Source organism: Peromyscus eremicus, chromosome 1 (genome assembly GCF_949786415.1).
Source record: "Peromyscus eremicus chromosome 1, PerEre_H2_v1, whole genome shotgun sequence".
Lineage (NCBI taxonomy): Eukaryota > Metazoa > Chordata > Mammalia > Rodentia > Cricetidae > Peromyscus > Peromyscus eremicus.
This window is the reverse complement of record NC_081416.1, coordinates 113,443,623-113,469,955: the sequence shown is the minus strand read 5'-3', so window position 1 is coordinate 113,469,955 and position 26,333 is coordinate 113,443,623. Positions and strand designations below refer to the sequence as shown.

At 38.4% G+C, this 26,333-nt stretch overlaps 1 protein-coding gene across 1 annotated transcript in view; it reads right to left on the bottom strand.

Annotated features, from left to right (window-relative positions):
* Positions 1–4,038: 4,038 nt before the first annotated feature.
* The window catches only part of LOC131902251 (vomeronasal type-2 receptor 116-like), a 34,404-nt gene continuing 12,109 nt past the window's right edge, over positions 4,039–26,333 (bottom strand). Inside the window, exons 2-6 of the mRNA XM_059253282.1 lie at positions 20,799–21,078; positions 19,615–20,421; positions 18,629–18,856; positions 10,576–10,699; positions 4,039–4,958 (exon numbers count right to left, since the gene is read on the bottom strand). Coding sequence (XP_059109265.1) covers positions 4,039–4,958; positions 10,576–10,699; positions 18,629–18,856; positions 19,615–20,421; positions 20,799–21,078 — 2,359 coding nt within the window. The remainder of the gene's footprint in view (positions 4,959–10,575; positions 10,700–18,628; positions 18,857–19,614; positions 20,422–20,798; positions 21,079–26,333) is intronic.

Sequence of the window (26,333 nt, the reverse complement as noted above, 5' to 3'; positions counted from 1 at the left end):
TCAAGGGGTTTTGGGACAAATAAAAGGACCCACATTTGTCCTTGTGGCCTATCTTTCCAGACAGCTATATATAACTCTTTGGGGATGGGATCCTTCCTTATGGGCACTAGCAGCAGCCTTCCTACAGGCTCAGGAGGCTTCTAAGCTCACTTTTAGTCCTATCTTCTCACTACAGCAGCTTAAACAAACTGAAAGAAAAAAACTACATGATTATCTCATTAGATGCTGAAAAAGCCTTTGACAAAATCCAACACCCCTTCATGATAAAGGTCTTGGGAGAGATCAGGAATACAAGGAACATACCTAAACATAATAAAGGCAATTTACAGCAAGCCAACAGCTAACATCAAATTAAGTGGAGAGAAACTCAAAGTGATTCCACTAAAATGAGGAACAAGACAAGGCTGTCCACTCTCCCCATATTTATTCAATATAGTACTTGAAGTTCTAGCTAGAACAACAAGACAACAAAAGGAGAACAAGGGGATACAAATTGGAAGTGAAGAAGTCAAACTTTCACTATTTGCAGATGATATGATATTGTACATAAGTGTCCCCAAAAATTCGACCAGGGAACTCCTATAGCTGATAAACACCTTCAGTAATGTGGCACCATACAGGATTAACTCAAAAAAATCAGTAGCCCTCCTATACACAAATGATAAATGGCCTAAGAAAGAAATCAGAGAAGTAACATCCTTTATAATAGCCACAAATAACATAAAATATCTTGAGGTAACTCTAAGCAAGCAAGTAAAAGACCTGTATGACAAGAACTCTAAGTCTTTGAAGGAAAAATTGAAGATATCAGAGAATAGAACGATCTCCAATTACACTGAACCTGGTGGAAGAGTAAATGAGAAGTAGCCTTGAACACATTGGCACAGGACACTACTTCCTGAATATGAGACTAGTAGTACAATCACTGAGAGCAACAATTAATAAATAGGACCTTCTGAAATTGAAAATCTTGTGTAAGGCAAAGGACATGTTCAATAAGACAAAATGGCATCCTACAGAATGGAAAAATATCTTCTTCAATCTCACATCTGTCAGGGGGCTGATCTCTAAAATATATAAAGAATTTATGAAACTAGACATCAAAACATCAAATAATCCAATTAAAAATGGGCTACAGATCTAAAAAGAGAATTCTCAATAGAAGAATCTCAAATGGCCAAAACACATTTAAAGAATTGCTTAACATCCTTAGCCATCTGGGAAATGCAAATCAAAACAACTCTGAGAGATGCCATCTTATACCTGTCAGAGTGGCTAAGATCAAAACCACTGATGACAGCTTATGCTGTAAAGGATGTGGAATAAGGAGAACAATCCTCCACTGCTGGTGGGAGTGCAAACTTCTATAGCCACTTTGGAAGTCAATGCGGTTTCTTAGAAAATTGAGAATCAATGTACATCAAGACTCAATGATACCACTCTTGGGTATATATCCAAGGGATGCTCAATCATACCACAAGGCAACTTGCTCAACTATGCTCATAGCAGCATCATTCCTATAGCCATAACCTGGAAACAACCTAAATGCCCCTGTAGTGGGTAGCCATTCCAGCTTTGATCTGGAAGTTCCAACCTCCATTGAGACTTCAGCAACTGTCATGCCTACAAGGCGGGGCCAAGGGAAGCGCCTGGGGACCCGAGATCTGGATCGGCGGACACGCTTTCCATTCCAGGACCCTGGATGGTGGAGGTGGATAAAGCAGAGCTCCAGAGAACACCGCTGGACTGTGATACACCTTCCCCAGACCCGGCGACCTACCTATCCCTTAATTTGTAAGTTACGCCATTAAATAAATCTCCTTTTAACTATGTGGAGTGGCCTTAATAATTTCACCAATATGCCCCTCAACTAAAGAATAGAAAAAGAAAATGTACTACATTTACACAATGGAGTATTACTCAGTGGTAAAAAAAAAAAAACAATGACATCATGAAATTTGAGGGCAAATTGTAGCTAGAGAGTTTTCTCTCTGGGTCCCGCCAAGCCTGACAGCCCACTTATAAAATAAACACACAGACGCTTATATTATTTAAACTATTTGGCCTAATGGCTCAGGCTTCTTGTTAACTGTTCTTATATCTTAAATTAACCCATTTCTATTAATCTATACTTTGCCACGTGGCTCATGGCTTACTGGTACCTTACATCTTCCTTGTCATGGCGGCAGCTGGCAGTGTTTCTCTGCCTCAGCCTTCCACTTCCCAGAATTCTTCTCCTCCTTGTCCCGCCTATACTTCCTCCTGCCTGGCTACTGGCCAATCAGTGTTTTATTTATTAACCAATCAGAGCAACACATTTGACATATAGAACATCCCACAGCAGCAAATGAATGGAACTAGAAAAAAAAATCATCCTGTGTGAGGTAACCAATAATCAGAAATAGAAACATACTCACTCATAAGTGGATAGTAAATGTAAAGCAAAGGATAACCAGGCTACAACCCACAGCCTTAGAGAAGCTAGGTTACAAGGAGAACACTAAAAGGGATGCATGGATCACTCTGGGAAGGAAAAATAAATGAGACCCCCTGGGTAAACTAGGGGTGGAGGGGTGGAAAAAGGGGGTGGGGAATTTGAACATGAGGGATCAGGATGGTCAAGTTGGGGGAGGGCAACAAAAGAGATATCTTGATAGAAGCAGCCATTATGGGGTTAGAGAGAAACCTGGTGCCAGGAAAACTCCCAGGAATCCACAAGGATGACTCCAGCTATGACTCCTAGCAATAGTGGAGAAGATGCCTGAACTAGCCTTTTCCTGTAATCAGATTGGTGACTATCCTAATTGTCATGATAGAACATTCTTCCAGTAACTGATGGAAGCAAATACAGAGATCGGCAGCCAAGCACTGGGCCGAATTTCAGCAGTCCGGATGAACAGAAGGAGGAGGGATTTTTTTTTAAGTAAGTGGGGGTCAAGATCATGATGGGAAAACCCACAGGGACAGCTGACTTGAGCTGTGGGAGCTCACGGACTCTAGATAGACAACTAGGGAGCCTTCATGGGACCAACCTAGGCCCTCTGCATGTGGGTGATACATATGTAGCTTGGTATGTTTTTGGGGCCCCTAGCAGTGGGACCAGGCTCTGTCCTTCACACATGAGCTGGCTTTTTGGAACCTAATCCTTATGGTGGGATGCCTTGCTCAGCCTTGATGCAGAGGGGAGAAGCTCATTCCTGCCTCAACTTGGTATGCCATGCTTTGTTGAATATTATGGGATTCCTTATCATTTATGAGGAGTGGATGGGGAGTGTAGAAAAGAGGTTGGGGAGGAAACTGGAGAAGAGCAGGAAACTGGAGAAGGGAAACTGTTTGGTATGTAAAATAAACAAATAATTTAATAAGAAAAAATGAAAAAAACAGAAAAATGAACAGTAGCACCTAGTTTTATGACTTATTTTTGTCCCTTCTTTGTCTCTAATCCAAGCTCCTATTAGTATTCAAGTAGACTATTCCCTGTAATACCTATGGAACACTTCAAGACAAACCCTTTTCTTGTCCATGAAAATGTTAAAATAAACTTACAGAATGATAGAGGACTAGGGGATTGTAAACGGTTATGTGGTCCCAGTCTACACTGTAGTTCTTAACCTTACACCATGTTTACAAAAATGAGTAGAAACACTTAATTTTGTAACTTAATCAGTACTACTTTTGCTTCTTCTCTATCTTTAATCTAAGCTCCTATTAATATTGAAGTAGAAGGATCTCCCTATTCAGAACATTTAATTGATCATCTAGGCTATCTGACCTGACAATTTCACAAAATATCCCAACATTTTAGCACAGAACTTAAGGAAAAGCCCATGGTCCTTCAAATATGACAATAGGAAGTGACTTATCACAAGGTTTGATCTATAGAACTGATGTAAAGGTGATGTGTTAAAACTTTATTATGCATGTTATTTTCTTCATTTCACATGGAGAAACTTTATATTTTGACACAACATTTAATGTGTAGAAAGCAACTTTGTAATCTTTTGGATTTGTTTGAAGTTGTACATAAGCTAGAAAAATTTAATGAATATATTCAGCTTTAGCATTTGTGATTCTGAACTTGTGAAAAGAATTTATCTTTGGTTTTAACAAAATAATGTAGCATTTTGGGGCAAAGATGCAAAGAAATAGCCCTGCACTGGAGGCTAAGATAGAGAAGACCTCCACGGCCACCAGAGCCTTGCCTTTGGTGCTTTGGTAGACAGCTAGAAAGGTGACCCAAACACTGCAGAACACCAGCATGCTGAATGTCAGGAACTTAGTTTCATTGAATGTGTCAGGCAGATTCCGGGCCAGAAAAGCTATAGTGAAACTTGCCAGGGCAAGGGAGCCCAAGTATCCCAGGACACAGTAGAAGGAAATCACTGAACCTTTGTTGCAAACAACGATGATGTGGCCATGTTCCATGTGTACATCAGTATCAACAAATGGAGGAGAAGTTCCTATCCAGATTCCACAGAGAAGCATTTGAATCATGGTGCACACGGGGATGATGAAGTTAGGTGCCCCTGAAACCAGCAGTGACCTCATTCTTTTATCTGGAACAGTGACCTTGAATGCCAGTACTACAGTAATAGTCTTTGCCAAGACAGTAGAGGTGGCCACAGTGAATACAATTGCAAAAGTAGTCTGCTGCATTATACAGGTGATTGTATGTGGGTGGCCAATGTAGAGCAAGGGACAGAGAAAGCAAAAGATGAGGGAGATGAGTAGGACATAGCTGAGAGCTCTGTTATTGGCCTTGACAATGGGAGTGTCTTGGTGCTTCAAGAAGACACAGAATACAAGAGCTGTGAGAGCAGAGAAGCACAGAGCCAAGCAGACCAGAGATATTCCCAAAGGATCTTCAAAAGCCAGAAAGGTCACAACTTTTTTGAGGCAGTGAGTTTGATATGTGTTGGCATACTGATCAGGTGGACACTTTACACACTCATCCATGTCTAGTATAGGAAAGGTATTGTTATCAGTTTTAATTTTTCTCAATTTTTATGTATAAAATATACAAAATATTAATGCATTGGAAAGTTATATCTAAATTAGCCTTACCACTTGTGGTCTATGGAAATCTAAATATGGTTGATTCATAGGGTTTAATTCCAATTTCCAAAGCTTATCATTTTTATGAAAGCCCTTGCTCATATTTATCATACATACTCATGAATTTCCTAGTGTTTTTCAAAAACAATAATGTACTCTCACATAATATTTATATTTATGCAACAACATAACTTGGATTGGATTATTCATGGAAGCACACTTTTGTTATTCATGATTTTGTGTAGTATTCAAAACAAGAACTTAGAATGAGCTGCTTCCGTGCATATTATGGTCTATCAGCCACAAATTTGATTCCACATTAATGGCCTCCTGTGGCTCCTTGGCCATACAAACTCAACCCACTTTATGTCTTTGAAAAGAACCTACAACAAACACTTTACTTAAGCAGTGTAATCCCTATGTCATCCTAAATATTTGTCCTTATACACATAAATAAGTATAGTCCTTACTCCTCATCAAGGAAACTTATTTTGGAACAGGCAGAGATCATTAGGGAAAAACATAACCAATGAAAATTTAGAGTTATGGAGTCTAGTCCAATGGATACATCCACAATACTACTGTGTCACTTAAGGCTCATGGGAAATTGCATGAAAGCTGGTTAGAAAGCTTACAAGAGCCACTTCACAGGGTTTGATGTGAGTCTGTGTTTCCTAGGAGCATCACAAGCAATATACACAATGTCTCACCAATATGCCTGCTTAAACATGAGCTGAACATGGACAAAAACAATAGACATGTCAAAGATAGTTGGAGAAAGACCATCAGATAACAGCTCTATGCAGAGAACTACAGACAGTTGAGAAATATTGAAAATGGAATAGGTTGTCTTCTCCAGACAAAGATATCACCAACTGATTATCTTTGAATAACAAAATGGTCAGCCCTGAAAACATACACATACTGAACAGGCTGTATAAAGAAATATATGTGTATACATAAAATATTTTTATGTAACATCAATTAATAAGAAAATAAGCCATGAGTTTTAAAGAAAGGGAGAAGGCATGTATGGGAGTTTTTGTAGGAAGGATAGGGAAAGGAATATTATGTAATTGTATTATAATCTCAAAAATAAAAGAAGCAAATAAAAGCATTGATAATATCAAAGAAGGCAGAGACATCATGAACAAATTACCACCTAAATTCTCTGCATGTCAAAATCATCACCTTTGGCTTATGTTTCAATGTATGAATTTTGGTAGGGTATATTATTTGCCAGTTTTACTAATTTCTGTAAGATTCAACTGCTCAAGTCTCATGACAGTTTAGTTTTTATTGAGAAACATCATGGTCAAGATAATGTTCCATATATAAAGGACAGAATTTTGAAAGACAGTACTGAATGGGGCTGAGGACATCCTTCCACCCTTGTGTTTGTAATTTACACTGCAGAGCATTCAGTTTTCTTTCAGTTGCACTGAGCCAACAGGTCATACTGAGCAGTGATGGTGTCTTCCCCTACTGAGTCTCTTCATTGAAAGATGGACATTCTTTTTCTGTTTTTACATTCTTTCTGATTGTGCTGAACAATGTTATCTAAACTAGTAAATCTAAGTATTCAAATACTTCAGCTTTTTCTATCCATTTCAAAATTATTATGTATTATAAAATGTTGTATTTTAAAGCTTTAAAAAATACACATAGGAACAAGAGGAATTTAGTATAACTCTGTTTAGTATTCTTGTATTTGACTAACACAAAAGTAAATAAACAAGCTTTTAATTGAATTTGATATATAGTCTATAGAATCATTTGAATAGATATACTTTTATTAATTTCTTTTCATTGTCTTATTCTATTCAAGTGGTTTATCTTCTTCAATTTTTAATTGGTTTCTGAAATCAAATATGTTAATATTCAGTGTAATTTTTAAAATATGTACTTCATCTTCACAGCCTTTGTGTTCAAATTATATGAAACCATATACATTTTGGTCTTATTCTTAAATAAAACTTTGAGTTAATTATTTAGCTGTTTTTCATCACTCCAACCACAATTAATTTCCTCCTTCAGTTATGCCATACACTAATAGTAACATAATTTCCAATATTTCTATGAAACTCAGTACAGATACCACCACATATTGAATTAAAAACCCTCCATTCATATTTGTTATGATCATTAGAATAAAAGATTTAATTCAGAGTTTAATATGTTGGCCTCCTAACTCATCTGTGACCTAGAATACTACTTAAAATGAAACCAACTGATGATTGTATTGACCTACCGTAGCACACAATACAAAAACACATGTTTATAAAACATGATACAACACTACTGAGTGTCCACTTCTTGTTAGAGACATTGGGGGACACTTGGAAAATATGGATGCTGTGGTAGTTTGAATGTGATTAGTGTCTGTAATCTCATGAAGAGTGGCACTTTTGGGAAGTGTGGCTTTGTTGTCGGAGCAGGCATGGCCTTGTTGGAGGAAGTATGTCTCTTTTGATCAGGCTCAGTGTGACATCCAGTTCACTTCCTGTTGCCTTTTGAGCAAGATGTAGAGTTCTTAGCTCCTTGTCCAGTAACATATACTTATCCAACACCAAGTCTACCTGCATGCCACCATGTCCAACCATGATGATAATGGACTAAACCTCTGAACTGAGCCACTCCAATTAAATGTTTTCTTTTATAGGATTTTCCATAGTCATAGTGTCTCTTCATAGCAATAGAAACCCTGAGTAAGACAGAAGTTGGTCTCAGGGCCTGAGGTATTGATGTGATAGGCCTGACCATACTTATCTTTGAAGGAATATAGATCTTGGGACTGTAGATTAGAAAGCAGTAGAATGCTTTAAGTGCTGCTTAATGGACAGCATGGAAGACAGTGGTGATGAGTGTCATTTGATGAACTGTGGCAGCCTGCCTCAAAGGGTTTCAGAGAAGAAGAATATTAATACAGGGCCTAGAGATAATTTTTTGTGATTTTTTGGTGAAGAATGCAGTGACTTTTTGCCCTTGTCTGAAGAGTCTGCCTGAGGCTAAAGTGAAGAGTTTTGGATTAATTTTTTTGGCAGAGGAAATCTCAACACGTACCAAATTGAGAAAATAGCACAAAAAGTCCCACAAAACTGCCATGTGTGGTTATTAGTGTTAACTCTACTGAAGATTTATAATGAAAAGGAGCAGCTGAGCAAGGTAAATACAAAATGTACTCCATTAGCAAAGGTTGATACATATCTGAGTTTTAGGTCAGCCTGGTCTACAGATTCAGTTTCAAGATAGCCAAGCTCAGGCTGTGAAGGATACCACTGAAAACAGAAAAGTGGTGAAGATGTAATTGAACAAGGGGATCATTCCCCAGCCCCAGCAAGTAGCAGAACTTGGCAGCTTTGGCTATGTGATTCTGGTTTTAAGGATAGAAGAAAGGGATCATGGAAACTTCCTCAATGATTAAGGACTGTTGCTGAGGCCAGGCATGTGTCAGGGGTGTCCCTGAATGGAAGCCCAGAGATGCCACTGTATGAACCTCTGAAGGTGAAGCCTGGATTGCTTTGGAAACCCCAAGTTGTCAGAGATGCCAGAACCTTCTGAGTAGAGCTGCTAACAGGTACTGGAACCAGCCCAAGAGAGAGAAGTGTGTTGCTGTCAACAAAGTTGAAAGGAGTTGGGGTTCTGAAGAGTGTTTTGACATTGGACATGGAGATACAGAATTTGGAACTTCCCCAGCAAGGTTTTGGTTTTGTGTTGGTGAAGTATTTCACTATGCTCCCTTCCCTATATTTTAGAATGGTAATGTATATCCTGTGCTATTGTATGTTGGAAATATGTGATTTATTTTTTATTTTGATTTTTTTCATTTTTTTAAAGAAATTTTCTACTCACCATTCATAACACCCACAGATCCCACCTCCTCCCTCCTCCCACCCCTCAGACCTCCCTCCCAAGCCACCCCCTATCCCCACATCCTCCAAATCAAGGTCTCCCATGGAGAGTCAGCAGAGTCCAGCACCCTCAGCAGAGGCAGGTCCAAGCCCCTAGCTGCTGCACCAAGGCTGCCCAAGGTGCCATACTGCAGGCACTGGGCTCCCAAAAGCCTGCCCATGCACCAGAGATCGATCCCAATCTCCTTGCCCGGGTGTCCCCCGAACAGTTTGGCCTAAACAACTGTCTCCTGTATCCAGAGGGCCAAGTCCAGTCCCATGGGGTTCCATAGCTACTACTCCACAGTTTATGGGTCTCCACAATTATGGCTGGTCATCTCTCCGTGTCTTCCTATCGTGATCTTGACGTCCACCACCCAGAGAATCCCTCCTCTCTCCCATTGACTGGATTCCTGGAGCTTAGCCTGGCCCCTGGCTGTGAATCCCTATATCTACCTCCAACAGTCACTGGATAAAAGCTCTATGATGACAGGGTATTCACTAGACCCGTCATCAAAGTAGACCAGTCCAGGCAACCCCTCAATCAGTGGCAGCAGTCCAAGGTGGGGTCATCCCTGTGGATTCCTGAGAGCTTCCCCAGCACCCTGCCTCTTCCCACTCCCATGGTGTCTTCATCTATCACAGTATCTCCTTCCCTGCTCTCCCACTCCATCTCTGCTCCAGCTCGACCCTCCCTTTTCCCTATGTTCTCACCCTCCATTCCTTGCCCTCTGCCACCCTCTCAACCCCCAGCCCATTCATGCAGATTTTTATAGGGGATTATAGTTAAGAGATGGCATGAATCTCAGAAGAGACTTTGTACTTTTAAACAGAGTTGAGACTGTGATAGATTGTGAGGATTTTTGAAGTTGGACTAAATGCATTTTGCATTATAATATTGTTAGAAGCTTATGGGGACCAGAGCGTAGAATGTGATAGTTTGAATGTAATTGGGCCCTACAATCTCATAGGGAGTAGCACTATTAGGAGGTGTGGCTTTGTTGGATTGGTGTGTCCTTGTTGGAGGAAGTGTGCCACTGTTGGGGGTGAGCTTTGAAGGTCTCATTTATTAGGCCCAGTATTACACCCAGGTTATTTTCTGTTGCCTTTGGATCAAGATGTAAAATTCCCAGCTCTTTCTCCAGCACCATGTCTGCCTAATGCCACTGTGTCCTACAATGGTGATATTGGACTAAACTTCTGAACTGTAAGCCACCCCAATTAAATGTTTTCCTTTATAAGATTTGCCATGGTCACGGTATCTCTTTACAGCATTATAAACCGTAACTAAGACAGAAGAATAGCATTCATATCTTTAATATAATTGAAAAGTAGATACAATTTATTATAATATGCTGAATTCTAAAATATAGATTAGATGAAGAGGAAATATTTAGTACCCCAAGGAAACATCTAAGAGAAAATTCTACATTCACTTGTTCTGGAATGATGAGACCATAGTGTCATTCATGAACAAGACAGTATATTATTTCAAATAATAGGGTTATTAACTCTTTCAAGTTTATAATGTCACTTATCTTTTCCTTTCCCCCCAAAGTTCTTTGAGAACTATATAAATATGGTAGAAAGTAAACAATCTGTCGATTATTTTGGTAAATTATATTCTTACTTGTCATGTTTGAAATTTCATTTTCCGGACAGGGGTTACAATCAAAACAGCAGATAGCATTTCCCTGCTGAGGGAATTTTCTAAATCCTGGTTGGCAAGGCCTACTGCATATCGAGGGTGGAGTCTGTGGAAAATCAGATACATTTTTTTAAAATAAAAAGCTTAACATACGTGACAAAAGCAGCAGTGATTCACAGTATGGATCCACTGAAAAGTCTCCCTTTACACACATGTATCATATTATAAAGCATAATTTCAGTACCTTCTCATGCTTCTCTTTCCCTCCAGACCCAATTCCACAGCTTTCTCCCTGGTGCTGCACCAGAACACCAGTTGCAGTCTTCCCTCCTCCTACCACATCTCCCATAGATGTCATAGACCATCGCTTCTTAACTTCCCTTTCCTCGCTCATCCCCATATCACAGTACCCAACTCTAGCAGGCATGAGCTGCTTAAACAGATGCCACACCTTCCAGAAAGCTAGGTAGACTATGGCAGGCCTTATTCTGTCTCTCTGTTCCCCTAGATACAATCCTGCATTCTCCTCACTAGTGCTGCAACAGAATGCCATCTGCAGCCTTCCCTCACCTCTGCCCATACCTCCTGTGAGTTCAAGAAGCTATCCCTTCCTAAACTCCCTCCCCCAATTCATTCCCGAATCCCAGCCTTCAACTCTAATAGGAATCACCTACTAATTCAAGTGCCACCCTTCCTAAGTCATCAAGTAGGTTGAAAACAGACTCACAACCTCTTCCTAATACTCTTGAGGTACAATCTTTTTAGTCTCATTCCCAGCTCTGTAGCTGGAAACCTGCTGTGTTCTCCTTTCCTGTCTTACACTTAATGTGATCCTCAATGTAACACAAAGACTTTCTCCCCCAACCTTCCTTTCCTCAACTCATCCCAATTATCCAGCCTCAAACACCAGCAGGCATTCCCTGTGAACAAAGTGGCTGAACAGGCAGGGAACACACAGATAACACACAGACATCACACTCTGAACATCCAGAGAGGAAACAGAAACCAAGGAACACCAGCCAACAAAGACAAATCCAAACATCAGCACCAAGAATTTTAAGCACCTAAAACCCAGGTGCCAGGATGCCAGCCTAAAAATCAATCAACAGCATCCAGGACAATAGAGCCCAGCTATCTTACCCCAGCAGGCCCTGAATATCTAAACATAGCTGAAAGTACAAGAAAAATACCTTAAAAGAGACTTTTTGGATTTGATCGAGCTCCCTAAATAGGAAATTAATGAATTCCTTAAAGAAACATGGAAAATCACAAGCTGTCAGTGTAAAAAAATATATAAAACTGTTTAAGACCTGAAAATGGAAATAGAATCAATAAAAATAACTCAAACTGAGGGAATTCTCAAAATGAAAAATTTAGGAACTAGACATGAACTACAGGGGAAAGCTTCACTAGCAGAATACAAGAGGTGGGTGAGAGAACATAAGGCCTTGAAGATATGATAGAAGAAATGGGTACATATGTGAAAGAAATTGTTAAATCTGAAAAAATTTTGACAATAAACACCCAGGATATCAGTATTATATTGGAACATTATGAATATCAAATCTAAGAATAATAGAGAAAGAGGAAGGATAAGAAACCCAGATCAAGGACCCAGACAATATTTTCTACACAATCAAATTTGCCTAATGTAAAGAAACAGATGACTATAAAGGTATGAGAAGCATAGTGAACACCAAATAAATTGAACCAGAGAAGAAAGTGTCTTTGCCACATAACAATAGAAACACAAAGCATACAGAAAAAAGAAAGAATATTAAAATTGGCAAGGAAAAGACCAACTAACATATAAGAACAGGCCTATTACAATTATACCCAACTTCTTAATAAAGTCTCTGAGAGACAGAAGGTCCCAGACAGAGACCACATATGCTACCTAGACTACTATACCATTCAAAAAAACTTTCATCCATCATCAATGCAGAAAATAATATATTCCATAAAGGAGTCAAATTTAAACAATATCTATCAACAAATCCAGTTGTACAAAATATGCTAGAAGGAAAAAATCCTAACTAAAGAGGTTAAAAACACAAATCAAATCATAGAAAAGAATTTCTCACCAGAAAAATTAAAAGAATTGAAACTCTCTCTCTCTCTCTCTCTCTCTCTCTCTCTCTCTCTCTCTCTCTCTCTCTCTCTCTCTCCATCACTATTCTCATTCCCCTCATCACAATAACATGAATCAACAATCATTGGTAATTGATATGTCAAAATCAGTGGTCTCAATTCCCTAATAAAAAGACACAGACTAACAGATTGGCTGTCTAAACAGGATCCATGCTTCTGTTCCATCCAAGAAATACCCCATAACATTGAGGATAGACATAACCTCAGGATAAAGACTTGGGAAAAGATAATCCAAGAAAATGTACCTAACTCTCAAGCAGGTTGATAATAATTAATTTCATTAATATCTAGTGAAATGAGCTTCAAACAAAAACTAATAAAAAGAAGTAGAGAGATATAATACATACTCAAAAGAGGAAAAAACCTAACAAGTTGACATTTCAATTCTTAACATCTATGCCACAAACACCAGGGCATCCAGGTTTGTAAAAGAAACACCACTACAGCTTAAAACATACATTGGCCCTCTCAGATGGATAGTGGGAAACTTCAACACTCCACTCTCACCAATGGATGGTTCCCAGACAAAAATCAAACAGTGAAAAACTGGAGCTAAGAGACATTATAAACCAAATGGACCTAATTGTTATTTTGAGACCAATTCACACAAACACAAAAGAATCCTCTATACTCTGCACCTCATGGAACTTTCTCCAAAATTGTCCACATATTCAGACACAAAACAAGTCTCAACAGATAGAAGAAAATTGAAGTAACGCCATGTATTCAATTAGACCACCAGGTATTAAATCTGAATATCAACAACAACAGTAGAAAAAACCAGAGAGCCTACAAACTCATGAAAACTGAACAACTATCTACTGAATGAAAAATGAGTCAAGACAGGAATCAGGAAAGAAATTAGGGGTCTCCTAGAATTCAGTGAAATTGGATACACAGCAAACCCCATGTGACACTATGAAAGTGCAGCCAAGAGGAAATATCCCAGCAGTCAGTGCCTTCATAAAGAAACTGGAGAGATCTCACACTATCAACTTAACAGCACACCTGAAAGCTCTAAGACAGTGATAAACTCACACCTGAGTAGTAGATGGCAAGAGATATTCAAATTGAGGGCTGATTTATAAAATAGAAACAAAGAGAACAATGCCAAGAGTCAATGAAACAAAGAGCTGGTCTTTGAGAAAGTCAACAAGATAGACAGAGAGAGAATAATAAAATTAACAAAATAAAAAAAAAAAAACAAAGGAAGACATATCCACAGAGAGTGAGGAAATTCAGAAAACTATAAGTACATAACTTATACTCCACAGGACATACTTTAATAACCTGTACTCCATCAAAATGGGAAATCTAAAAGAAATGGGCAATTCCCTCAACAGACACAGCTTACTAAAGTTAAATCAAGATCAGTTTAACAATTTAAACAAACCTATAACCCCCAGTGAAATCAGAGCAGTCATTAAAATTCTCCTAGCCACAAACAGAGAAAAAAATTCAACCCAACAAACAAACCAAAAGAAAAAAAAACCCAATTAACCAAATAAAAAACTCTAGCAATCAAACAAAACAAAACAAAGCAAGCAAACAAACAAACAAAAAAACTCATGGCCACATGGTTTCAGCATAGAATTCTAATAGACTGTCAAAGAGTTAACTCTAATCTTCCCCAAATTATTCTACAAAATTGGAACAGAAGGAGCATTGCTCAATTCATGAGTCCACAGTTACCCTGATATGAAAACCAAATAGAGACTCAAAGATAGAGAATTACAGACCGATTTCTCTTATAAAAATAAATTGAAAATTACTCAATAAAATACATGCAAACCAAATCTAAGAACATATAAAAAAGATCATCCACCATCACCAAGTAGGTTTCATCCAGGGGATGTACAGATGTTTCAACATAGGGAAATCAGTAACTGCAATCCACTATATGAATAAACTGAAAGAATTAAAACCATATGTTTATCTCATTAGATGCACAAAAGACCTCTGACAAAATCCAATATTGCTTAATGATAAAAGACCTGAAGAGATTAGGGATGTAAGGGCCATACATAAAGATATTAAAGGTAATTTACAGTAGGCCTATTGCCATCAAAAAAGTAAATGAAAAGGAATTCAAAACTCTTTCTATAAAATCAGTAACAAGACAAGATTGTCCACTTTCCCCAAATCTATTAAAAATACTTGGCTGGGCAGTGATGGCACACGCCTTTAATCCCAGCACTTGGGAGGCAGAGGCAGGCAGAACTTTGTGAGTTCAAGTCCAGCCTGGTCTACAGAGAAAGATCCAGGAAAGGTGCAAAGCTACACAGAGAAATCCTGTCTCAAAAAACAAAAAAAAAATAGTACTTGAAGTTTTAGCTATGACAGTCAGATAATTGAAATAGATCAAGGTGATACAAAGTATCATTATTTGCAGGGGATATGATAATATGCCTAAATTACATTAAAAACATTGACCAGGGAACTCCTACAGCTGATAAACATTTTCAGCAAAGTGACTAGACACAATATTAATTAAAAATATCAACAGCCCATCTATGTAAAACTGGCAAACAAAAACAAGTCAGGGAAATACCACTTTTCATAATACCATCAAATAATATAAAACATTTTGAGTAAACTATAAGCAAGCAAGGAAAATATTTCTATGATAAAAGCTTCAGTCTTTGGAGAAAGAAATTGAAGAAGAAATAAAAAGATGGAAAGATCTCCCATGTTCATGGATTGTTAGGGTTAACATAGTAAAATTGGTCGTCCTAGAAGAGCAATCTACAGATTTATTGCAGTCCCCATAAAAATTCCAACACAATTCTTTACAGACATTGAAAGGACAATTCACAACTTCATATGGACATATAATAAACTCAAAAGAGCAAAAACAATCCTGAACAGCAAAAGAGCTGCTGGAAGTATCGCCATCCCTGGTTTCAAGTTGTACTACAGAGCTATAATCATTAAAACCATATGGTATTAGAATTAGAACAGACATATTGATCAATGGAATTTAATTGAAGACCAGATATAAGTTCAGATACATATGGACACCTGATTTCTGACACAGAAGCCAGAAACACACACTGGAAAAAAGACAGCATCTTCAACAAATGGTGCTGGTCAAACTAGATGTCTGTATGTAGCAGAATGCAAATACACCCATATTTATCACTCTGCAAAACCTTTAGTTCAAGTGAATCAAAGACCTCAACAAAAAAACCAGATAAAATGAACATTAAGGAAGGGAAAGTGGGAAATGACCTTGAACTCATTGGCACATGAGATGACTTTCTGAACAGAACACCAATATTGCAGACACTAAGACTGTCAATTAGTAAATGGGACCTCATGAAATTGAAAAGTTTATGTAAGGCAAAGGACATCATCAACTGGACAGAGAGTCAGTCTACAGAATGAAAAAGATCTTTACCAACTCCACATTTGATAGAGGACTAGTATCTAAAATATAGAAGGAATACAAGAGACTCAAATAATCAATTAATAAGAAAACAAATAATACAATTAAAAAATGGGAACAGACCTACAAAAGAAATTCTCAGGGAAGAATCACAAATAGCTGAGGAACACTTGAAGAAAAGTTCAACATCCTTAGCCATCAGGGAAATACCAAACAAAACTACTTTGAGATTCTATCCTACACCTGTCAGATTGGCTAAGTTTAATAACACAAATGATATCTCTTGCTGGTGAGGATGTGGAATAAGGGGATATCAGTTCCATTGCTGGGGGGGAGTGCTAATTGTATATCCAGCATTGAAAACAAAATGTCAGTTTCTCAGAAATATGACAATAAGTATCTCTAGACCTAGATATACTATTTTTCAGCATATATCCGAAGGACACTCCATACTACCACAAGGACACTTGATCAATTTCATTCATTGAAATTTTTTCATGATAGTCAGACACTAGAAACAACCTATATGTCTCTCAGCAGAATAATGGATAAAGAAATGTAGTATACTTATGCAATGGAATATTACTTAGGTTTTAAAAGAAATGATGTTATGAAATTTGCAGGCAAATGGATGGAACTACAAAAAAGCCATTCTGAGTGAGGTAACAGAGATCCAGAAAGATAAATATGGCATGTATTCACTTATCAGCTAATATTAACCTTTAAATAAATGATAACCAAGCTAGAATCTATAGACCCTGAGAAGTTAGGTAACAAGGTGTCATGAGAGGGCACAGGGATCTCCCTGGGAGAGTGAAGTAGAATAGATTTTATTTGTAGACAGGGGCTGGGTGGGGACAAGAGTGGAGGAATCAGGTAGGAGGAGATAGGGTGGAGGAAGAGAGTTATTGAATAGACACTTGGAATTAGGGGGGCTTTTGTGGAGTGGCGTGCAGTCCTAGAGCAATGGAAATTTCCTGGAATCTATGAAGGTGATTCTAATGAGGACTCCTATTAATGGAAGATAAAGAGTCCCCAATGACCACCTCTTGTAGTGAAGCTACTCTTCCTATTGTAGAACTAGGTTACATTCAGTTGAATTGTTGCCTAAGGTGATCCCATCGAAATCTCCAATGAAGGCTGTTGCTAAGACAAAATGTTGCTCTCTGAAAACTGACAGTGGGGCCTCCTTGTGGAGGATAACATGCATTACAATGCCTTGAAAATGGAGAGGTCAAGCTGCTACCTACATGGAGCCCTCATCCCTACATTCTACTCTGTTTGCAGAAGACAGTTTTCAGGCTACCAAAAGATAAATGTGGGCACAAACCCAGCCACAAAACCCTTGACCTAAAAATACGTCCTGCCGACAAAATATGCTAGGGCAATGGTGGCACAGAACTCATGGGAGTGTACAAGCAATGTTTCAGTTGACCAACAGTCAACTCCATAAGAGAAATTCATACCCAACGCAGCTTGGGTAACCATGAACCAGAGACTCGGTAGCTCAGAGATCAATACCAGTTGGTCTAAAAACCAAAATCAATAACATGATTCTTAATGATGTTCTGCTATATTCACAGATCAGTGCCTTAACCAGTCATCAGAGAAGCTTCCTCCAGCAGGAGATGGGAACAGATTCAGAAACCCACAGCCACATATTATGTGGAGAGTCTAAGTTTGAGGTCCATCAAATACCTCCCATTTGAGTTCAAGGAATCCTGTAGAAGAGGAGGTGGAAAAATTGTAAGAGTCAGAGGAGACAGAGGACACCAGGAGAACAAGATCATCTGAATCAACTAAGAATGGCAGATATGAGCTCACAGAGACTGAAGCAGCAAGTACAGAGCCTACATGGGTCTGCAACAGGTCTAGATTAAAGTATTAGGTTAGAATTTTGTGAGACCCCTGACTGTGAGAATAAGTGGGTCTCTGACTCTTGTGCCAACTCATGGGATTCTTTTCTTTCTGTTGGCTTGCCATGTCCAACTTCAATATGATAGTTTTTCCTTCATTTTATTATACTTTATTTTGTTATGATTGGTTGTTATCTCTAAGAAGGCTGGTATTTTCTACTGAGAAACATAAAGTCCATCTGGAGGGGAGGAAGAAGAGGGAGAACCTGAAAGGAGCAGAGGAAGGGTAAAATATAGTCAGGATATGTTGTATGAGAGAAGAATCCACAATCAATAGAAGAAAGAATAGACCAGAATTTCATTGTTTTTTAATTTAAATATTATGAATGTATGAGATTTATACATTGCCAATTAAGAGAGAGATAGATATAGATATAGATAGATAGATAGATAGATAGAGAGAGAGAGAGAGAGAGAGAGAGAGAGAGAGAGAGAGAGAGAGAGAGAGAAAATCTAGGAAGGTGGAAAGTGAGTTGGTAATAAGTGTCAAAGTGCTTTATCCCACGTGGAAGCATAAGCAGACCATTTAATTTTAGGCATTTATGCTACATGTAAAGCATTAGAATTAAGACCAAATTACCTGTCTAAGACCTGTAGCCCATTCTATCATTTCATCAGACATATACAATTGTTGGTAATTTGGAAAACGTCCAGAAAACTTTCCTATTTTCACTTTAAGTCCAAAATTTGGTGGAAAATCCATGATGTAGAAAATGTCATACTCTGCATCCAGTTTTAGTTTCTGGTTCATGTTCACAACATCTCCAGCAGGATTTACAAACTGTATGTTCTTCAGGAAAGAGAACATCTAAAACACATTTGTCATTTTAGTTTCAACTGGCCTACACATTAGGCCAGACAACATTACATACAATGTTTGTAATGATCCTAATTTTCAATAGCCTTTCCTAAAATGTAACTGTTTCATAAGTACTCAGTAATAAAAAAGAAGCAGCTCAACAGAGATGCAAAGATTCAATATGCTTAAAAAATACATTTTTCTTGCTGGAGGTCATGCCTCACATGCACACCTGAAATATATGCTTGAAGAGTAGTGACACATTCTCTACTTCTTTCTACTAACAGTGTTATTTGATCATAACCTAGGGAATTGAGATCCTTAGTGGGTCAAAAAGTGGCAAAACTACTTGATATTATTTTGTGTCTCTTCATTACATTGATCAGCAACTTTTTGATCACAAAAAGACAAGATATTTTCTTATTACCATTTAATAATTTCATGAGAAAATATTTTTATTCAAATGTTAAAAACATGAGATGTGTGTGTGTGTGTGTGTGTGTGTGTGTGTGTGTGTGTGTGTGTGTGTGTTTGAAACATCTGAGCAAAATTTTTTGACTTAGATTGTAAAATGCTGATTTGGCTGCCAGTATTTAGTGCATCATCATTTATTACATTAACATGATCTACTTTACATGCAGTGCTAGGGTACAGGCACATATGCATTTAGGAGAAAGATTCCTTATTTACATGGATTTAGATCTTGTGCTTTCCTTTAAGAACATCATCTCTATGACATACATGCTATTCAGTGTAAGACACACTACCTTCCAGGGGTCAAATTCCAGTTCCTTCCCAGCATTATTGGACCATGTGTCTACTTGTTGCAGAAGCACCTCATGGAGTGAGTGGGCCACAGCAAACACGGCATTATATAAGTTATAAGTTGTATCACTCATGGACATTCCAGATGGTGTCCTAAATAACCATTTCAGTAGGGTTTCTATTGAACAATACTTCAGTTTGTTACAATTAGATGATGGTAAGGAACACTTAAAATAAGTCCACCACAGTTTTGCAAGAGAAATTTCATTACTGTAGTTTGAAGGGTGCACTGTCTGCAGAAATTGTTTAAAACCAGATACCTCAGAATGCTGATGTGAAAAAATGAGAGTCCCATGTTGGGATTTAAGCAAGAAATCTCCTCTTACTGTGATCATATCAAATTGTGACACACTGACCCAGATTCTCTGAATGTCTAGAGATTGCCATAGGATAAAGTTCCACTTTAGATGAGATTCTTTGTCTCCATTAACAATCACAACTTTTGCTGATGATGTCATGATCTGGTTATAATACTTATTTAACATTTTAAAGTATAAATTTGTATCTGTTGAGATTATAGTCACAAATGCTAAACAGACAATGTTTCTCTGCATCTCTCTTCTCCATTCAGAAAGAAATTGAATTCCATGGTCATCATCTGAAATGATCATTCCCACCCAGTTCCATTTGAAGTGAGCCACTAGGGATACCATAGCTAGTGCTAGAGATGTGTCTTTGGGAGATATTTGGTAGAGATGAGGATTTCGTTCATGAGTATTCAGGAAAGATTGAAAATGACCACAGTAAAGCTGAAAGACATAGAACATAAGCGACAATATGAAGATGATGGAATGCATAACACTCAGTCTAAGATCTAAGTGTGCTAAGCAAATGTGGGGAGAATTAGAAAGTATGAATTCTTCATCTATTTATTAAAATCATATTTAATTTCTTGTGATTATCTAAACACGTACAGATAAACTAAGTTTTCAGGTAAAACATTTCACAGTTCTCTCATGCCCATTTGTGATAAAGTTACGTTTTCCCACAGAAAATGTTTGAGTGTTTATGCTTTATGGATCAGAATAGAAACACACCCAGTCTCAGCCTTTCAATTGCACTTGGCACCCAGAAAGTTAACTTGAAGGGAAAAAGCAATTCATTTAAAGTAATCCACCAGTCTTACCTCTGGAGTTCTGGAGGTGTACAGGAGTGGCACAAGAATGGCAGATTTTCTCCACAATGGTCCTGTAAGTACAATTAAGTATCTTCTCTGTTTTGTACAGTAGTAGTTAGGAAAATGTTCAGTTCCTCTTGAGGACAAAGCAGTTTTTACATATCTCGCAAACAGATCACAGTTAATGTCAACTAGCAGAGAAATGTTTGGTAAAATATGAGGGTTCCTGTTGATTTCTTCCATGGCAAAATAAAGAGAGAATATAAAGTGGATGTTCTTTGGTGTCAACCTGAAAACAGAGGACACTATTAATGAGAGATTAGGTTCCAAACATGATAAACTTAATCACACTCATAGTGGGTTCGGCACTGGATTCTTTTTTCTTGACCCAGGGTTGTGATGACTCTCACAGGTCCCATTATTGTGGCACATTAGGATATGAAACACGGAGAAAATATGAAGATTCTCAAAGGATTTTTTTATTTTTATTTTTTTGAGGGGGTGTGGGTATATTATCTATCAATGGGATTCTGTCATTTTTAAGTTTTCTACATTTCCACTCTATTTTCTGTGAACACTGTGAATGTCCGTATGCATTCCATGAAACAGAAAAGAAGTCCTGGCCAACACTGGATCTCCTCATACATTTATACTGTAATTCTAATACTTACAATATGTAGAAAATAATTTGGTATTATCTGCTATCTAGATAGCTATACCTTTTTTTTAACATAGAGACAATACTGGCCAATGTCATGACATTGTTATGGGTATGAAGACGATGTGTCCTTCTTTCTGTGTCAACAGCTCTGAAAATTCTAGTGGAGTAATAAATCATGCAAATAGCATAATAATTATTACTTTTCCTCCTTGCTTCCACACAGTTTTCTACTTTTCATTTTCTATTTGAGGCTTTGAAATATTGAATGATACAAGGTATAAGGTTAGTTATAACTACAACTTCTTCCTGGGAGGAATGAGTTCCTTTCACTTCACAAGGACCCTTAGGTTGTACTGATTCATATCATCCTATACACTTAGGTGGGTATCTCAGAACTGGCCCTGGGTACTACTAGGTTCAGATTTGTCCTGAAATGTCATAATTCTCTAATATATTCACTTGAGGTTTTGTCTTTCATTTAACAAATTTTAACTGGTTATAACTACTTTGGTATAATTTTATACAGTTTGATAATCTTATTTAACCATAACATATCATTTCAGTATTTTGTGTATTAGTATTTTTGCTTTTGCTTAGTGTTCTGATTTTCTGCCCTGCTTTGTGACTATAGTACATATTCAAATAACTGGACATGGCTTGTGTCTGTGTATCTGGTATTGAATTGCTGAAACATCTATGTTCCCTTTACTTTTCTGCTTGAATAACTTTTTTCTGCCCTGTCTTCTTCCTTTATCTCCTACAATTATCCCTTTTTTTTCATAAAGGCCTGAAGTTATTGCATATTTTCTAGGTCATTGCCATTCTGCACTGGAGATGTATATGCATTGCTAAAAGTGAGTTTCTCAATTAACCCACTGCTATTACTGTTCTGTGAATGTTTAATATGTCAAATAATATAGGGTATTGTTTATAAATTAGTTGTTTTACTTCTGGAATGAATTGTCAGTTTCATATGGAAGGAAAGACAAGCCCAGGATAGCTCAAACAACCATAAATAATATGATATTTCCTAGGAACATCAGCATCCCTCATCTTACATTGTAATACATAGCTGTTGTAATAAAAACAGCATGATATTGGTATAAGACAGACATTTTGATCAATAGAATGCAATTGAAGATCCACACATAAACCTATAGACCTATGTGTAACTGATTTTTGATAAAGGAGCCAGAAATATACACTGGGAAAAATAGAAAGCATCTTCATAAAATGGTGTCAGCCAAACAAGATAGCTGAATGAAGAAGAACACAAATTTATCTATACCTACCACCCTTCACAAAATGTAATTCCCAGTAGATCAAAGAGCTCAACTTAAGACAAGATACCTAAATATGATGAAATAGGAAATAGGGGAATAGTCTTGAACTCATTGGTACAGCAAAAGTGTTTTTGAACACAACACTGGCACCCCAGAAACCCAAAGCAACAATAAATTAGTTAATCTCATGAAACTGAAAAGCTTTTCTATGGAAAGAATGCCTTCATTCAGACAGAGTGAAAGCAACAACATGGGTAAAGGTTTTTTGGGGGTGGGTGGGCCACTAAGCTTCCAAGAGCACTAACATCTAAAATATATAAAGAAAACAAACAAACAAAAAACAAAAGATGACTGGACATCACAAGACAAATAACCTAATTTAAAAAGGTGGTACAGTGTGGAGTCACCCTTCTGGACTAGAGGCCATTCTTCCTCCCAGAATTCTAGGTAGGCCACTCATGCATGGACTGCCCTGTAGCTAGAGTTTTCCTGCCTGGCCCACAGTCAGGACAAATCTCTCTCACTTGCCAGTCACACAGCCACTCAGACCCAACTAAGTAAACACAGAGACTTATATTAGTTACAAACTGTATGGCCGTGGCAGGCTTCTTGCTAACTGTTCTTACAGCTTAAATTAATCCATTTTCATTAATCTATACCTTGCCACATGGCTGGTGGCTTATCTGCATCTTCACATGCTGTTTGTCATCGTGGTGGCTGGTAGTGTCTCTGACTCAGCCTTCCACTTCACAGCTTTATTCTCCTCCTTGTCCCACCTATACTTCCTGCCTGGCTACTGGGCAATCAGTGATTCATTTATTGACCAATCGGAGTAATTTGACATACAGACCATCCCACAGCATTTCCCCTTTTCTTTTCTTTTTTCAAAAAGGAAGGTTTTAACCTTAACAAAGTAAAATTACATATAATTTGGGAATTTGGGCGTAGCTTCTCTTACTACTTCCTGCTGGAGGGGGGCGCTGTATCTTATGGGGACATAAAGAAAATTTTAAGATTATGGAATAGTCCATGAGGCTGTATTGTCTCAGCCAGTTGCCTTGAATCTGATCTGGACGTTGGATTATCTGGGCCATGGTGTCATCAGAGACCTTTCAGGGGGTCTTGGCTGGTCAAACCTGATGTATCTTAATCTGGAACAAATCCATAGCCTTTGGCTTTCTGTGGGAACAAAAGCAGAGTCTCCTTTCCAAAGCAACACATCCTTACATCCAAATTTTGAAGTCAAGATACCTTTAAAATATCCATATTGGTTTAACTCAATAGCTTTTACGATCAAATGTTTTTCTGCAGTTAAAAATCACAAAGACAACACAATCCGGATTCTCTGTGTAATATTCATCTTTATGTGGCTTATTTTTTATATTAATTTTACTGTCTTTTTAAAGACTTTATTTTTTAAAACTATATATTTGTTTATATAACTGTATATATCACCTTTTTTGTCTCTTTCAAGCCTACGTATATTTTACACACATTGTAAACTATTACATCTGAATCTGTCTTATTTTGAATCTATTGCTTTAAACTGCAGCAGCTGTGGCTGCTGGCTCCACCCACCTCAGCTTCCCAACATGGTGGTGGTGTGTTTACTACCAGTTCTGGGAGCTATCATGGGTCTATGCTTTTATCCAAGCAGCATGTAGCCCAGAAACCTCTTTTTTTGTTTTGTACTAGCAAAAGCTAAATCTACCATGCAGCTTAATGTGCCACTTGCAGAGGCCTCATTCCCGCCGTACTGCAGGTCGAGCACACACACTAGGAACCCGCCAGTAGCTCAAACTGGCAGGCTGCCGCTCATTTGAGAGAGACTATTAAGAAGCTGCTTTTAGCTCCGTTTTAGAATCTTTTTACTCAGGTTTTAGGTGGAAACTCTTGCCAACACGTTGGGCACCATTTGTGGCCAATCAGTGATTTATTTATTGACCAATCAGCAACACACTTGACATACAGACCATCCCACAGCACTGCCCCCAACCTCTCAGTGCCTACCCACTCTACTCTCAATTGTTCCTCCCCTCCATGTCACCACATCCTGGCCTGCAACTCCAACAGAGGCACCTTCTTGACTAGAAGCCGTGTCTTCTTGACTAGAACTCCAGGTAGCCCATCTTTCCATGGATCACCCATACTTTCTCACTGTCCAAATACCCTAACCCCTATCCCTCTTCCCTCCTCCTCACCATATCCCAGCTCCCAATTCAGGCACAAGTCCCCTGTTTGACCAGAGGCCATGCCAGGCACCAAAGCTCCAGGTAGGGTGCCTATATGGGGATACTTTTCACTCTCTTGATTACACCCATCATTCACCAAACCACACCCTTTCTTATTGCCTTGTTTCAACCCCCAGTGCAGGCAGAGATATCCTGATGGCCAGTCACACTGGCAAGAAGACTAGGAAGGAAACAGAACCAAGGAAATAAAACACCCACCCAACCAGAAATTGGCACCTAGGCCTAGAATCACCCCAAAGCCAGATGGCTATTTACCAGCATAAGAATACAACCAACAACATCCAAAGTAATATGTCACTGACAGAGCCCAGCTATCCTACTACAGCAAGCTCTGAAAACTCTTAACACAGCTGAAGCACAAGAAAACGACCTTAAAACCAACTTTATGAAGATGAAAGAAGTACTTAAACAAGAAATGAATAAGTCCTCTAAAGCAAGACAAGAAAAAACAAACAGTTCAAGGAAATGAATCAAATGGTTCAAGATCTGAAAATGGAAACAGAAGCAAGAAAGAAAACACAAACTGTGGGAATCCTGGAAATGGAAAAGCTAGGTAAGCAAACAGAAAATTCACATAGATGCATCACCATTTCATTTCACAAGAGATGAAAAAGAGAATATCAAGAATTAAAGATATGATGGAAGAAATGGATAAATCAGTCAAAGAAAATGTTAGATTGAAAAAATTCATGAAACAAACCATTCAGGAAATATGGGTAGAACACTAAAACGACTAAAACTGAGTTCTGCTTAGGTGGGGGCTAGCCAGCCAGGGCCCTCAAGGGCTTCCTGGTGGGAAGACATATGTGGACTCAGCTGCAGTTCTGCTCAAGTGTAAGCTAACCAGTTGGGGCACTCAAAGCCCTGGATGCAGGAAGAAATCCATGACCCCTATGCAGTTCTGTTTAGGTGAGGGCTAGCCAGGCCCAGCAGGTGGGAAGATATCCATTGGTCTTCTCTTTACCTAGTGGCACTAGGCAGGTATGCATCATTATGATCAGCAAACATGTGGTGGAGAAATGGGAGAGAAAAGGGGCTGAATGGTTCATGTGCTGTGGAAAGAGACAGAAAGGAAGAAATGAAGGCACTTAGGAGTATGCTGATGGGGGCTCTGCTTGCCACCAGGGAACATGGTGATGTTCGGGCAAAGCTACTACCAAGAGCCATGTCTGTGCCCCTGGTCCTATAGCAGCCAAGGTCTGAGTTTATGTCCATGGCTCCTGTTGCAAACAAGGGCCATGTGGTTGTCCAGGGTTTGATCAGACACCTGGGATCATATTGGTTCCCAAGGGCCATGCTGCAGCTGGGGCCATACAAATCTGATGGACATATAATACTACCCAGTGTT